This window comes from Loxodonta africana, chromosome 1, assembly GCF_030014295.1.
Source record: "Loxodonta africana isolate mLoxAfr1 chromosome 1, mLoxAfr1.hap2, whole genome shotgun sequence".
Lineage (NCBI taxonomy): Eukaryota > Metazoa > Chordata > Mammalia > Proboscidea > Elephantidae > Loxodonta > Loxodonta africana.
Window position 1 is genome coordinate 93,618,873 of NC_087342.1, and position 15,803 is coordinate 93,634,675.

Here is a 15,803-nt window from a genome sequence, read left to right on the forward strand (position 1 = left end):
CCATCTTCAAGTTGCTGTCTCTCACCCTCAAAGTGTAAGAGTAGAAGAGGACTGCTATACATTCTGACCATCTGCAGAAATGTGCAGAGATCACACTTAATGGAGAAACATTTCCAAATAGTGCTACCTATTCCCAAGGAAATAGTGGCAGAAATAACCGCACTATTGTCTGGACATGGTAAGTTCTCAAAACTCCAGCCCTTAAGTTACCTCTAAGTCTTCAGTAGGAGAGAATATCTTGAAGACTCTGAGTGCTAGGGAACAAAAAGGGGATAGGAAGCTAAAGTAAAGAGGCAGAGGTTCTCAGAACTCAAACCTTCCAAACATATTGACTATTGAGATTCCAGACTTGACCTGGATTCAATGGGAGAGGTATCTTATTTCTAAGCCGTAACCCAAATATCCCTGGTGATATTATTATTGTAAAAATGGCCTGGGGGGCAGTGTCTGACCTCCTCTAACTTCACAAGGGGGGAAGGAGAATCAAGATCAACAGCCCAAGGCTGATTCCTATGAGGCAGATGTCAGACATGCCTCCTCTCTCTGCCATCTTTACCAACTCTGATTCCAACCCTTCCTCCCATGGCACTCTCTACTTCTCTGATGCGTTAGATAATTCATTGCAACGGCCACACAGAACTCACAGACCATACTCATGATTATGTGGTTTATTGTGGAAGTACTGGGTTACAGTTCAGGCTCAGGAACACTCAGGATATATACAGTTCTTCCATCAGGACAGCCTCTTTTCAGCTGTGCTCACAGGCACACTTGTCTCTGGCCCTAGGCCTCTGCCCTACTCAGGCAAGTGTTACAAAGCTCTTTTAGCCCCTGCCAATAAGTTCCCAGAGGTACCTCAAGCACTCAGCTTTCTCACTTCATGGGCTGGGAAGCCCACTGAGAGGTCCTCTGCCAGTCTCACCTGCCACCATTTCTCCTCATCTTCAGACTTCTTCATTCTCTCTTTTGCTATCCTGGCTCCAGAAGTTTCTCAGCACAGGAATCCCAGGTACAGAGGAGCCTTCTCTGTTCCTTGGTGTCCTTCCTTGGTGGTTGTAGGATCCTCTCTCTCCTGCCTCTGGAATGGCTCACCTCAAGCCCAGAGGGATGACAAACCTGACCAATCTTTTAGTGGGCCACAATTACCATATATGCACAGTCCCACCCAATCACTTGGTTGGAAGTTTCAAAAGTGACCCATCACACCACAACCATATATTACATTTAGTTTTTTTTTTTTTTTTTTCATTCAGTCCTATGGTCTTGTCTGTGTCTTAGAAAAAGGAAATAAAACAAATTATGTTCCAGGCTCTTTTTGCTCTCAGCTTTCTGAGTGTGGCGTATGTTTGCCAGTGAAATTTACTATTAGGAGATTGGGAAGGTGAAAGTCAGGCAGAAGTCATCTCTTGCGGTGGACACTTGGGTTTCACAGACAGGAGTTTTAGCAGCAGCCAGGAGTTTTAGCAGCAGCCTTGTGTTCCTAAAACATTCCACACCCTTGGGGCTCTAGAGGAGCTGTGGTGCCAGCAGTGGCTTCCAACTTCCTGGCTTCTTAAAGGTAGGAGTCTGCACTGACCTCTGATCATCAACACTTCCTGTTTTAAGGCACAATTACCTGTAGTACGTTCAAATGTGTTTAAGATGCCTACAGCTGTTTCTGAGATTCCTCGCCATTTATGGTTACCAAGGAGGCTTCCTTCAGGGACCTTCAGAGATTCGCTCAAACACACAGGAAGCTAGAGTTTGGGAGAGAATAGGGAAACATTAACAGTGTGCAAACAGCAATTTCTCTCCTTTCACAGAGGAAAGGAACCGAAAGTCTTTTCTAACGTCTCTCAAATTAAATAGCTTCATGAAAGAGCCAATCAGTGTTTTGTGACTAAACAATATCATAAGTTGCTGAGCAACACCTTGGATTTAAGATTCTATTGCAGCATGTAAAATATCTTTGAATTTACCATATATTTACTGAATACCTTCTAAAAACTAGACATTATGACAGCAAACAGCAGGCATAGAAAAATAAACTTGGTTTTACCTAAAAGAGATGACATGCCTAAAAAATAGGATTAAACTCTCAGCATAGACTGATACTGTAGAGCTCTAATTTGGTCCATTCTCTGCCTCCTTGATAATTCTAGGGCTGAACTGTACTGTGGGTCACCTCTTAGTGATCGAGCAGTCAATGTCAAAGGTTGTTCAAAGCCCTTAGATATGATCAGATAATGTGAGGCTTTACAGGGTTTTGCCCTCATAATTTGTGAAAGAAGCTGCATACAGAATAAGGTCTTGTGTCATGACTGATATTGAATGGTGGATTCACCATCTGATGGGCTGCCTCACTGCCACGTTTCTCTTCATTAGCAATATTTGGATTCCAGTCCTTTCAATAGTCCCTTCTATGTGTAGTTCAACATAGTCCTTTCTATTGTACTGGCTTTCCAGAAACATGAGAGTCAGACATCTCTGTGGTTGGTGAACACTGAAATATATTCTTTGTGTCAGAACTTCAATACTCTTATAACATGATGGAAGGAATGCTAAACCCCTCTTGCAGTATATTCCGTTTATCATTCCCAGTAAAAGATGTTCTGCTCAAGTTCCTACACCATATTAGATGACCTGAGTTCTCAAATGAGATGTGTCTCCTATGTTCTGCTCTTATCTCTGGTTATATTTAAGATGGTGGGAATTAGTAGAAGGTCCCCTTTTACAGCACACAGTTTTCAGTAACTATCTCTTGTGTTCCAAAGTATAGCTTTCCATCCCTCACCACTTTTGGGAGTGTTGAAACTCAGAGTTTCTCTTTGATATTCTGTAAGGATAGCACATTTCCAGGTATCCCAAGGTCTTTGGCTGAGTTGGCCATCCTGGGGTCTAGGAAACTGGAGGAGAAGCATGAAACAATAAACCTTGTCACCTAGTATGGCCAGGATTCAGGCATTCTCCATGACCTGGCAGTTCACCTGCTCTTTAGATGACTTGTTGTCCCTAAATAAATTCCCCAGCTTTCACAGCACAGAGGCATGATCTGCACTTGGCTCTCATTTTAGGATGTTTGCACTGATTGTGTTCTCACTAAGGTGCTTCAGTTATATCCCTTTCCAGGGCTTAGTTTGGGATGGAAGAATCTGTGAGCGATTACCCAATACCATCAAAAACTTTATTATTTGCTCTTTGTTTCCTTGTTTGTTTGATTGATTAATAACTACTTTTTTATCTGCTAAGCTAAATATATCTCCTCTCTCGGGCTCTTTACGTGAGCACTTTTCTTAGCAACAGGCGTGTCATCTCAAAAGATTTTTCTGATTGGCTGCAGCTCAACTGATGGGACTTTTTACTGTGCTTGACTTTATTACAACCTCAAATCTCTTTCCTTTCATTCTTGTCTGTACTGCCTCACTCTTGAGCTGTACTGACTCCTATCAAATCACCCATGAAGACAATGGCCCGAAATGGAGTCCCGGTACTAGGATTTTTCATCATTGCTGTCCTGATGAGCCCTCAGGAATCATGGGCTATCAAAGGTAGGTGCTGAGCAAACCAAAATTAAAGACAATAGGCTATGAAATCACTGGGGAATTGAACCGTGAACCTTTGTAAGACAATCTTTGGAGCAAAAGAAAAGTATGATAGGTATTATGTGGGGCTGAATCTAAAAAGTATAACAAATTGCAACTTGGAGAAGCTTGCCCACCCCACAAAATGAAGTAAGTTAAATTTCGTTTATAAGAACAAAACTGAGTCGCATATTGGTTAATACTGCAGACTTTAATATAAGCAAACCTGAAGGAAAAATATTTACTGATATTCATCAACAAGTTCTCTCTCAGAGCTTTGATTTTTCTTTCTGAGAAATCAGTAAAATTAAAAATTAAAGACCTCACATAGTTCTGTGAGGATTAAAGAGACAAAGCATGAGAAGTTTTTAGCACTGTTCTTGGCTGAATATACAATACGGTTGTTATTTTTACCAAGGCCGCCTGGGTGGTGTAAGCAGTTAAGCAACTCGGCTACTAACTGAAAGTTTGGTGGTGGTTTGAGTTCACCCAGAGGCACCTTGGGAAAAGGGCCTGGCAATCTACTTCCAAAGGTCACAACCATTGAAAATCCTATGAAGTACAGTTCTATTCTAACACACATGGGGTTGCCATGAGTTGGATGGCAACTGTTTTTGGTTTTGGTTTCTGGTTGTTTTTTTTTTTGGCTTGTGAATCCTGTCAACATATTTTGAGCGCAGACGTTGTATTGAAAACCACTAGAAAGGAAGATCACCAAACAGCAACAATCTACCTAAGAGAGACAGGAAACACAGGAATGCTGATATAAATAGCATATAATTTCCTCCTTCCTATGACAGTGATAATCCACTCCACAGTGGGTCTTAGAGTGATCTGAGGTCAGTGTTATATAGTGATATTTGCAGAGAGTAATGAGTAAGGAATTAAGGAGTTTGATTTTTTTTGTCTGCCATCTCCAGAGCAAACATTTGGGCTATTGTGAAGATGTGGTATGAACAAGTATTCTTCATCCAGAGTGACTCCCACAGAAGGTGCCATGTATACTGGAAATATGCAAAATAGTGACAAATTTGTTTCACCATGAAGGCATTTGTAGTTTCCATTGCCCAGAAAGAGCCATATATGAGGATATTAACCTGAAAAGATAGAGGCTCTTCTCTTAAGTTGGAAAGGGAAGCTAGAATGTGTGTGTGTGTGTGTGTGTGTATGGTTAGAGCCACAAATGTTAAATTAATCCCTAAGTTTATTAATATACAGTCAAACTTTAAAATACCTCACCTGTCTCTGAAAACTAAGTGGAGAAACAGTCCTCATCCCATGTATACACACCATACAGCATGTGTACTCTCGGATTGTAGTTCTCCATTTTCAACTTCATTAGCTCCTTGGTGTTGATAATTTTCAGTATCAGCCATAATAGTATACAGTATGTTCCATAATGATAGTCCCCAATCTAAGGAGCATTAAGATATAAAAGTGCATTGCTGAGGTCAATCCAAACATAATGCTTCTCAGGTGTCTGTGGTGTGGTGTAGACGCAGGTAAATGGGTGCTCTACAGCACCACAAGGTCTTAGTCTTAGCTTCTGGGTGTTGCAGGCTCCAGTTGTATTTTTCCTAGATACAAAGCAGCCTCTGACCCTAAATAGTGAACAGTGCTTGCTGTAGACCTGATGTGCACTAGTAAATTACTTATTTTGTTTAAGACTGCTCAGCAAGTAAGTAGCTGAATAAAAATTCAAGATTTTATTTTATTCCAGAATTCAGCACTCAATCTTTTAAGCAGTGTTTCCCTTTTCCTAGAGTACAGTGCTCTGAGAAAAACATGCCCTGGATCTCTGACCTATTCCTATATTTGAAGCCTCGGTAAAAAGAGTGACAGAACATTTCTCTTTTGGGAACGCATGCTGGATTTCTTAAAAGGGTTTTATTTCTCAGCCTGTAACATGGAGTCAAACAACAGCTTCACAAGACTCTGGGCTTTTTAGCTTTCATCACCTTCAATCCAGCCTCTCTCACTCTGCCCCCTTCTATCTCCTCTCCAGCAGTGTTCAACAAGCATATCCTTCGCTCAGGCCTCAGCTTTCCAAACTCACTCCTAGTGTCCCTCACTCCTCTATTCCACTGGGCCATATCTGTCTCCACCACCTCCTGCCCACATGTATGTGTCTCACATCCTGGGTTCTTCTTCATCTCTCTCTCTCTCTTCATTCCCATCCTAACTCCCTTTCTTGCCTTTTCAGCGGATCATGTGATCATCCAGGCTGAGTTCTATCAGAACCCTGACCAAACAGGAGAGTTTATGTTTGACTTTGATGGTGATGAGATTTTTCACGTGAATCTGGAAAAGAAGGAGACAGTCTGGCGGCTTAAGGAATTTGAACATTTTGCCAGCTTTGAGGCTCAGGGTGCATTGGCCAACATAGCTGTGGACAAAGCCAACTTGGACATCATGATGAAACGCTCCAACAACACGCCGATCAGCAATGGTACCTCTCTCTGTTGCTCTCCTAGACATGGGAATCTGTACCTTTAACATAAATGTTCCAGCTCTTTGTGTCAAATTTTTGTGACTAACTTTCCTCAGGGGTTTATATGAGGTCACAAGGGGTTGTCATTAGTCAGAATCAACTTCATGGTAACTAACAATAACAAACTTGTCATAAGCAAGCCCAAATTACCATGCCACAGGCCCAATGGGTTTGTTTCTTCCTTTATGTACACAAGTCTTGTCTCTGTCATCCACAGCCACTCACAAAAGTCCCTACCTTGAATCCACGCTGGGGGAGCCAGGTCCTTGGATATCTAATACTTCAATATTGGTTCAAGTTTCAGGGTGTGAGTGTCAGAGATTGGTATCTGAGACCGTGGCATAGAGTTCTCAGGACATAATTTCAACTGCTTTTTTAGCATAGGGTTGGACCACATTTCAGTGAGGGAGGGTAAGCAAGAAACCATGGAAGTCTAATTTCTGTCATGTGCCTGCTCCCCCAGAATCTCCAGAAGTTACGGTGCTTTTGAACAGCCCTGCAGAAGCTGGAGAACCCAATGTCCTCATCTGTTTCGTTGACAAATTCTCCCCACCAGCGCTTAATGTCACATGGCTTAAAAATGGAAAACCTGTCACCACAGGAGTATCAGAGACGGTCTTCCTGCCCCGGGAAGACCACCTTTTCCGCAAATTCTACTATCTCCCCTTCCTGCCCTCAACAGAGGACTATTACGACTGCCAGGTGGATCACTGGGGCCTCGACAAGCCGCTTCTGCAGCACTGGGGTATGGACCATCCTCAATCTCCTTTGTTTCATGGTTTCCTCAGATGATCCATGTGTCTGGTCCCCTGGGACCCAGAGTGACCTAACTGCTTTGTACCATCTGATGAAATCCATACACCTTGTCTTCTGCCATTACTCAGCTTCCCCCACTATCTAGTCTGCAGTTGCTTGTATACGTCATTCTATTTTCCTCTTCTTCTAATCTATTAATAAATAGTCTCTTGACTAAGTAACTTATATTTGCTACTAAGTGCTACTTCCTATGACCATTCATTACCCTGTACTCTCTTTTATTTTTCCCCAGAGTTTGAAGCACATACCCCCCTCCCAGAGACAAAAGAGAATGTGGTGTGCATCCTGGGCCTGCTTGTGGGTCTGGTGGGCATCATTGTTGGTACCATCTTTATCATCAAGGGTGTGCGCAAAGCAACTGCCGTTGAACGCCACAGGCCTCTGTGAGGCACCTGGAGGTGAGTTTAATGTGGCGTAGGAAGACATATGGAATTTTCGGGGGGGAACAGTATGGGGAAAAGAACATGTGGTGCCTTTAAGGGAAACGGGTAGGCAAGGCCGTGGTTCTTGATTTACTTTCATAGGGCAGAGTTAGACATGGGTATCATCAGGCATCCCAGAATTTCAGAACCCCTCAACCCTTCACACAGAAGTGCACCTAGACCACAACTTAAGTCTTGGAAATTATCTCCAGTGCCTAATACCATGGTTTCACATTAGAATACCAAGTCCAGTGATCTAGGAAAATCAGTTGCAAGATTTGGGCACTTCCCGGCTTGTTTCCTAAAGCACGCTGTTGGTTTGGCAGCATTTTCAGAGCTGGCTCCTTTGGAGTTAGCATAAATTCATCTCATGAAATAGAAATTTCATGGAACCCAATGCCTATTTTAGCTTCTCCAGTCTGAGAAGTTGTGTCGGATGCTCTAAAAGGAGGTTAAGCGTGGCCTGTTCATTCATGCTCACTTGGAGCCTAGGGTATAGCAGTTCATGTTGGAGGAGTTATATTTACCTCTAGTATGATGATATTAAGAAACTTTTCCAAAGTCAAAAGATTAAGGGAGAGGGGAGGGAATCTGAAGGAAAGAACTCAAAATGTTTATCTTAAACTCTTTAGTAACTATGTGTGTCCTGCTACAGGTTATGGCCTTTCTTACAGAGAATATCCATGAAGAAAATTCTGCTTTAATAATTTTATGATGTCAGCAATACTCCAGTTGTTCACCTCAGTGAAGAAAACCATTCCTCAGCACTTTCCACCCTAACATTCAACTCCAAGAGTGACAATGCCTTCCTTTGATCTCTCCATAGTTTAACATCTATTGAACTTTTCTGTCTATTGCCTCTTCCTGTATCTGTTTTTCCTCCATTTCCTACCATCATTTTACCACCATGCAATGCCTCTGGAATAGATGCCTCAGGGTTCTTTCTCTGTTATGAAATTTTCTGAGCCTTCCACAGAGGAACCTCCTGTATACTTGTAGCTTGAGATTTCTCCAAACTGATTTTTTTCTAAATACAATAAACTATTGAATGGGTCTTCAGTGGAGCTTTCAGTGTCTGATGCAGTTCTTCACAGATGCTGGGGGAATATATGTTATTCTTTCATCCTGAAATGTCTGAATGTTGAATGTATCTTCTAAGCTTTGGAATTAATCAGAAATACCCAGGTTCATTAGGGCTTGGTATTATTCAGAGCATCTGCAGGTAAACCAGTTGCTGTGGTCCAGTCTTCATCTGGAAAACCCTAGAGTATGGTTTGTTTGTTGGGAGATCTCTACTGAGCAATGAGTTCAGAATTGGTTTTTGGTTCTTGGGCCTCCAATTCAATATCTGGATCTTCAGAAGAGTGAATCTCAAACCCCAGGATTTGGACGATGATAATGAATGAGACACATCATGGGGATAAGACGGGGGTGGCATAGGGAGCAGAATACGAGAAGGATCCACATACATTTCAGAATTTCTATATATCAACATCACCCATTCCAGACTTAATGAGGAATGAAATTGGACGCTAAGAATTGGAATTACTCATTTTATTAGACATAGTCCTCGATGCCTGTGTTATTACCAGGAGAATATGCCAACTTATTCTTGAAACCATCTTATATTTGGAGATGTTTCCCTGAGTGGAAAAATTGAGAAAAGGGTAGGATATGACATAGAAAAGGGAGGAGAGAATATCTGAGATGCAGTGAGCTGTTGCTCCCTTGTCTATAAAACAATAGCTGGATATTTATGTCTAAAATGGTTACCAGAACCTACCCCAAATCACAGAGGTAAATTTTCCAAGGCAAAGTGGTAGACTGACCAATGTGTGCTACTGAAATGAGTTAGACTTGGACTTCATCTCGGCTCTGTCACTTACTGGCTATGTATTCACCGGTATCTTGCTTAACACAACTTGGTCTCTAATTCCTCTTATGAAAATATTGATATTAATATTTACTACATTTATCTGTTGTGAGAATTGAAAAAGAAAATGCAAGCAGAGCAGTTAGGTACCATTCTTAGTGATAATAATGTTGCAAAAGTTATTAATTCCATTATTTTTCCTCAAAATTTCTACAGCCTGTTAAAAAAGAGAGAAGCAAAATAAAACAAGCACAAACCAAGATAGCACGACCTTACCAGTAAACAGCAAGTTTCTGTACCTAGGGTTTAAAGACTCAGAGTACAATCTTGAGAAAATTGGAGATAGAATAGGAACAGGTGTTTCTTTCACATAACTCCAATTTTTCTGATGATAAAATAAATAGATGTGCAATAGAGAATACACTGAAACTCAGACAAGTATGAAATAAAAAAAGCAAAACCTAAACCATATCCTCTCATGTGAGAAAGACTTTTTTTTAATAGACTTTATTTTTTAGAACAGTTTTAGGTTCACACACACACAAAAAAAAGGTATAGAAAATACAAACCAAAAAACCCAAATCCTTTATGAAGTTGATTCCAACAGATGGAGACCGCGTATGTGTCATACAACTGCGTTCCATAGGGTTTTCCATGGCTGTGACTTTTGGAAACAGATTGTCATGCCTTTCTTCCGTGGTGCTGCTGGGTTGATTTCAGCTGTCACCCATCTGGTTAGTAGCCAAGTACAAACCACTTGCACCACCCAAGGACCTCTGCAGAAAATACAGAGAGTTCCGATTATCCCCTGCTGCTTCTCTGTCACCCACCACACACTCACACACACACACACACAGTTTTTCCTGTTATTATCATCTTGCAGTATTGTGATGTATTTGTTACAATTGATGAACCAATATTCAAATATTATTGTTGAGTGAAGTCCACAGTTCACATTTGGGTTCACTCTATGTGTTGTATAATCCTATGGCTTTTCACAAATACATCATGTCCTGTTTTCACCATTGCAGTATCACATAGAGTAGTTTCACTGCCCTAAAAATGCCCTGTGCTCCACCTATTAATCCCTCCCTCACCCCCTGAATCCGGGCTACCACTAATTTTCTTGTTATCTCTACAGCCTTGCCTTTGCCAGAATGTTGTATAAAAAACCCAAAACGAAACCCATTCCTGTCAAGTCAATTCTGACTCATAGCGACACCATAGGATAGAGTAGAACTGCCCCATAGAGTATCCAAGGAGTACCTCGTGGATTTGAACTGCCAGCCTTTGGGTTAGCAGGCATAGCACTTAACCACTGTGCCACCAGAGTTTCCGAATGTTGCATAGTTGGCATCATACAGTATGTAGCGTTTCAGACTAGCTTCTTTTGCTAGATAATATGCATTTAAGGTTCTATCAAGTCATTTGTAGCTCGACAGCTCAATTCATTTTATCATTTGATAATACTCCACTGTATGGAGGTACCACAGTTTTTTTATCCATTCACTCATTCACTCATCTTGGTTGCTTCCAATTTTTAGCAATTACGAATAAAATTTCTATAAACATTTATGTGCAGGATTTTGTGCGGACATAAGTTCTCAACTCATTTGGGTAAATACCTAGGAGTGTGATTGATGGATTATATGGTAAGGCTTTGCTTTGCTTTATAAGAAAATTGCCAAACTGTCTTCTAAATTGGTTGATCCTTTTGCATTTCCACCAGCAATGAATGACGGTTATTTTGTTTCACAGTGTTGCCAGCATTTGGTGTTGTGGGTATTTCGAATTTCAGTCAGAAAGCCATTTTATAAAAACTTTTTATTTAGAAGTAATTATAGATTCACAGGATGTTGCAAAGACAGTACAGAAAGATCCTGTGAACTCTTCAACCCAGTTTTTCCTAATGGTTGTGCCCATCGCTGTCGTGTCGATTCTGACTCATAGCGACCTTACCAGGTAGTTCTAACCCATAGGGTTTCCAAGACTATAATCTTTAGCAAAATTAGAAAACTGACATTGGTACAATGGGCATACATAGCTCTATGTCATTTTATTCCATGTGCAGTTTGTGTAACCACAGCCACAATCAAGCACAGATCTAGTCCCTCACCACAGAGGTCTCTCACGCTCCCCCTGTGTAGTCACAACCATCGCCCCCCTCACGCTCCCACCTAACATCTGACTACCACTGATCTGCTCTCCGTCTATAATTTTGTCGCTTTGAGAATGGTATATAAATGGAATTATACAATATGTGCTCTTTTGAGATTGGCTTTTTTCACTCAGCAAAATGCCCTTGAGATCTAAGTTTCTACATGTTTTTCGTTATTACTGAGTAATACCCCATTGTATAAGTTGTACCACAGTTTGTTTACCTATTCACCTACCGAAGGACATTTTCGTTATTTCTAGTTTGAGGTATTACAGATAAAACTGCTATGAACATTCATGTAAGGTTGTTGTGTGAACCTAAGTTTTCATGTCTCTATGATGAATGCGAGGGGTGTGATTGCTGGGTTGTGTGATAATCATATTTTTAGTTTTTTAAGAACCTATTTTCCAGAAGGCCTTTACTGTTTTACATTCCCACCATCAGTGTATAAGTAATCTGGTTTCTCCACATCCTCATCAGCATTTGCCATGTCAGGATTTTTTGGGTTTTTTTTGTTTTTTAGCTCTTCTAATAGGTGTATAGTGATATCTCATCATGTTTTCAATTTGCATTTCTCCAGTGGTTGATGATGTTGAGTATCTTTTCATCCTCTTTGATAAAATGCCTCTTTGTGCCTTTTGCTCATGTTAGAATTAGATTTTTTTTTACTGTGGATTTTTTTTGGAACAAATTTATTTTTTATGTTAAAAAATCAGATTTCCATAGCTCTCTATATAATAGGCATGAAAAAGTACATATTAATGCAATGTATAGAAAGCTACATACTATTCACTAGGATACAATGCTATTATAGTATCACCTTCTTATGTTCTTTTTTTATAGTGGTAGATGTATAGGTGAGAAAACATTTGTCATTTCTACAATCCTCATATGTACAGTTTTGAGAGTTCTTTATATTTCCTAGATTCCTGTCCTTTGTAAGGTACGTGGGTTGCAAATATTTTCTCCTATCTGTAGCTTATCTTTTCATCCTCTCAACAGAAAACAGTGCAGAACAGAAGTTTTTAATTTTGATAAAGCCCAATTTATTGATATTTTTCTTTTTATGGATTGTGCTTTTGGTATCATGTCTAAGAACTCTTCACCAAGCCCTATGTTCTGAAGATTTCTCCTATTTTTTTTCTAAAACTTTTATAGTTTTACATTTAAATTTATGATCTATTTTATGTACATTTTTGTATAAGCTGTGAGAATTAGGTTGAGTTTCTTCTTTTTTTTCTTTCTCTCTCTTTTTTCCCTATGAGTATTCACTTACTTCAGTTTGAAAAGACTATCCTTCCTTCACTGAATTATGTTGCACCTTTGTCAAAAGTGAGTTAGTGGTATTGGTATGGATCTATACAGCTCCATGGATCTGTGTGTCCATTCCTCTGCAAATGCCAATAAGCCTTGATTATGCTGGCTACATAAGTATGGTTAGAGTGATTCTTCTAACTTTATTTCATTTTGTCAAACTTGTTTTAGCTATTCTACTTCCTTTGCCTTTCTATATGTATTTTAGAATAAGTGTGTCCACCAAAAAACCAAACCCATTGCTTCTGTTCTGACTTATAGGGTCCCTATAGTACACAGTAGAACTGCCCCATAGGGTCTCCAAAGCAGTAAATTTTTATGGAAACAGACTGCCATGTATTTCTCCTGGGAGTAGAACTTTCAGTTAGCAGCTGAGTGCTTAACTACTGTACCACCAGAGCTCCTAACTTTGTCTACCTCTACTAAGATGCCAATTCTCCCCAAACAGATATACAGGTTTAATGCAAAGTTCTACTAAAAAACTCGCTAGGATTTAGATAAAAATTGTGTTAAACCTGGATATCAGTTTGGAGAGAATTGTCTTCTTTACCATATTCACTTTTCTAGTCAATGAGCATGGTATGTCTTTCCACTTACTGAGATCTGGTTTGATTTCTTTCATCAGCCTTTCAGCAAAAGAGCTCCACACATATTTTGCTAGAGATATACTTGTTTCTTTTTTTATTTTGTTTGAGTGATTGTAAATGGTATTATATTTTTATTCCAATTTTTATGTCTACATTTCCATATATATAAATACAACAGATTTTTTTGCTGATCTTGAATCCTGCAACCTTACTGAACTCCCTTATTCTAGAAGGTTTATCTTTTGTAGACTCTTTGGGGATTTTTTGTAGGCCATCATAGCAACTGAGAATAGGAGTCATTTTATTTATTTATATCTGATCTTCATATGTTCTGACCACTTCCTATTCATACCATTGGTGAATAACCCCACCATAAATAGTATAAGATGGCCCAACAGAACGTCAACATTAAAAGATGAGATTGACAGTTCATTAGTCACATGTACTTATGACCCAGGTGAGGGGGCACCACCTACCATACATAAAAAGGATAATACATCATGACCAAGTTGGTTTTATTCCAGAAATTCAAGGTTGTTTAAACATTCAAGAATCTATTCATGTAATCCACCACATTAACTGAAAGAAAAAGTCATATGACCATCTTGATGGAAATCAGCAAACTAGTATTAAAAAGGAATTTTCTCAATCTAAGAAAAGATAGCTACCCTACTGTACACATCAGAATCAATGGTTAAATATCTAAAACTTTTCCCTTGATATCTGGAGTAGTGGAAGTTGTAGGCAATGAAAAATAGCAAGAAATATAAATAAATATTATGTGGATTGCAAAGGAGGGAAAATTTGTAATCACTTACTCTTTTAAATATCTTTTAACTGATCATGTACTTAGAAAATAAAAATTACAGACACACTAATAGATTTGGTAAGCAAATTTAGCAATGTTGCTAGATACAGGGTAATATATAAAGCAATGATATTCTGCTTTACCAGAAACAAATAGAAAACAAAGTCAAGAAAATGATACCACTCACAACAGCATGGCTTTTTTCACTTAGTAAAATGTTTTTGAAGTTCATCCATTTTGTAGCATATTAACATATATCAATATTTTTTCCTTTTTATTGTTGGACAGTATTCCATTGCATGGATATAGCACATTTTGTTTATGCATTCACTTGTTAATGGACATCTGATTGTTTCCAGTTTGGGGCTATTATAACTAATCCTTCTAAAAACATTTGCATATCTATCTTCGTGTAGACATATGTTTTCATTTCCCATTGGTAAGTTTCAAGTAGTGGAATTGTTGGGTCATATGACAACATCATGATAAATGGTCAAAAGGTTGAAGTTGTCAGAATTTCATTTTACTTCGATCCACAATCAACACCCATGGAAGCAGCAGTCAAGAAATCAAATGACATATTACATTGGGCAAATGTACTGCGAAAGAGCTCTTTGAAGATGACACTTTGAGGATTAAGGTGTGCCTGATCCAAGCCATAATATTTTCAATCATCTTGTATGCATGAGAAAGCTGGAAAATGAATAAAGAAGACTGAAGAAGAACTGATGCACTTGAATTATGATGTTGGTGAAGAATTTTGATATGCCATGGACTACCAGAAGAACAAACAAACCTGTCTTGGAGGAAGTACAGCCAGTATGCTCCTTAGAAGTGAGGATGGTGAGACTTCATCTCACTTACTTTGGACATGTTATCAGGTGGGACCAATCCCTGGAGAAGGACATCATGCTTGGTATGGTAGTGTCACCGTCTTTCCTGATATTTCTGTCTCCTGTCTTGTCATCTCAACTATCAACTCTAGGAGAACCAAATATATAATTCTAAAAGAGGATTAAAGTGCATTACCTGTTGGCTGAAGTCCAGAGTGTCCTGGGAAAGAGAGAGGAAGTTATACATTATACATACACGTTTATAAGAAACAGAGGCAAACCTGTCCCCACATACCATGTCCTTAGTTCTAGATCTTCCGTCTGAGATTTCTCGAACACCACAACGCATATCACATGATGGCAGAGAAGACAGCAGAGTCTGAAAGCCTGCAATCTATGTAGCTTCTGCCACACAAGTTGAGCATAATTTCATTGGCCTCAGTGGCTCCTCTTTCATTTGCCCCAGGATCCTGACCCAAGATCTCCATGCATGGTAGCCTTTTTTTTTTTTTATCTGCCATGGGTTATTACCCCTACGCTTTGACAAAAGAACCATGGGCTTTTTATTTCTAAATATCCCAAAATTTGGGATTGACTGGAAAACAAAAGCTTTACACAGGCCACCACTATACAGAAAGCTAACTTGAAAAAGCCCATATTTCTTCCTTCAGAAGAGTCCATGGGGAATCTCAGCTACCAACAGAAGTAGATGAACAGCCCCACCCCAAGGAAGAACAGATCCAGAACCAGGCCCATGATTCCACTTAACATCTTGCTCTGTGCAGATTCAGATTGTTTTCCTAAGAGAATAAACCTAGTTCAGTGATTTTTACCCCAAATCTAGCTTCTCTAATTGAGACTCTGAGATTCAGAGCTTTGAGAATGGGAGAAGAAGTCTGCTCTGAAAATAGAATAACTGATCACTGCTGGAAAGCAAAGTT

At 39.6% G+C, this 15,803-nt stretch overlaps 1 protein-coding gene across 1 annotated transcript; it reads left to right on the forward strand.

Moving 5' to 3' along the window:
• The first annotated feature begins 3,368 nt into the window (after positions 1 to 3,368).
• LOC100674958 (mamu class II histocompatibility antigen, DR alpha chain) lies at positions 3,369 to 13,276 on the forward strand. Its single transcript, XM_023540193.2, has 5 exons — positions 3,369 to 3,527; positions 5,764 to 6,009; positions 6,515 to 6,796; positions 7,100 to 7,265; positions 7,945 to 13,276. The coding sequence occupies exons 1-4, from the start codon at positions 3,437 to 3,439 to the stop codon at positions 7,252 to 7,254; spliced, it is 774 nt and encodes a 257-aa protein (XP_023395961.1). The 5' UTR covers positions 3,369 to 3,436; the 3' UTR covers positions 7,255 to 7,265; positions 7,945 to 13,276.
• Positions 13,277 to 15,803: the final 2,527 nt, after the last annotated feature.

Bases quoted from the DNA above. Each gene is read 5' to 3' on its own strand.
- LOC100674958 (XM_023540193.2), top strand. From the start codon at position 3,437: ATGAAGACAATGGCCCGAAATGGAGTCCCGGTACTAGGATTTTTCATC. The intron at 3,528-5,763 runs GTAGGTGCTGAG...TTGCCTTTTCAG, and splicing joins GGAATCATGGGCTATCAAAG to CGGATCATGTGATCATCCAG. The intron at 6,797-7,099 runs GTATGGACCATC...ATTTTTCCCCAG, and splicing joins GCCGCTTCTGCAGCACTGGG to AGTTTGAAGCACATACCCCC.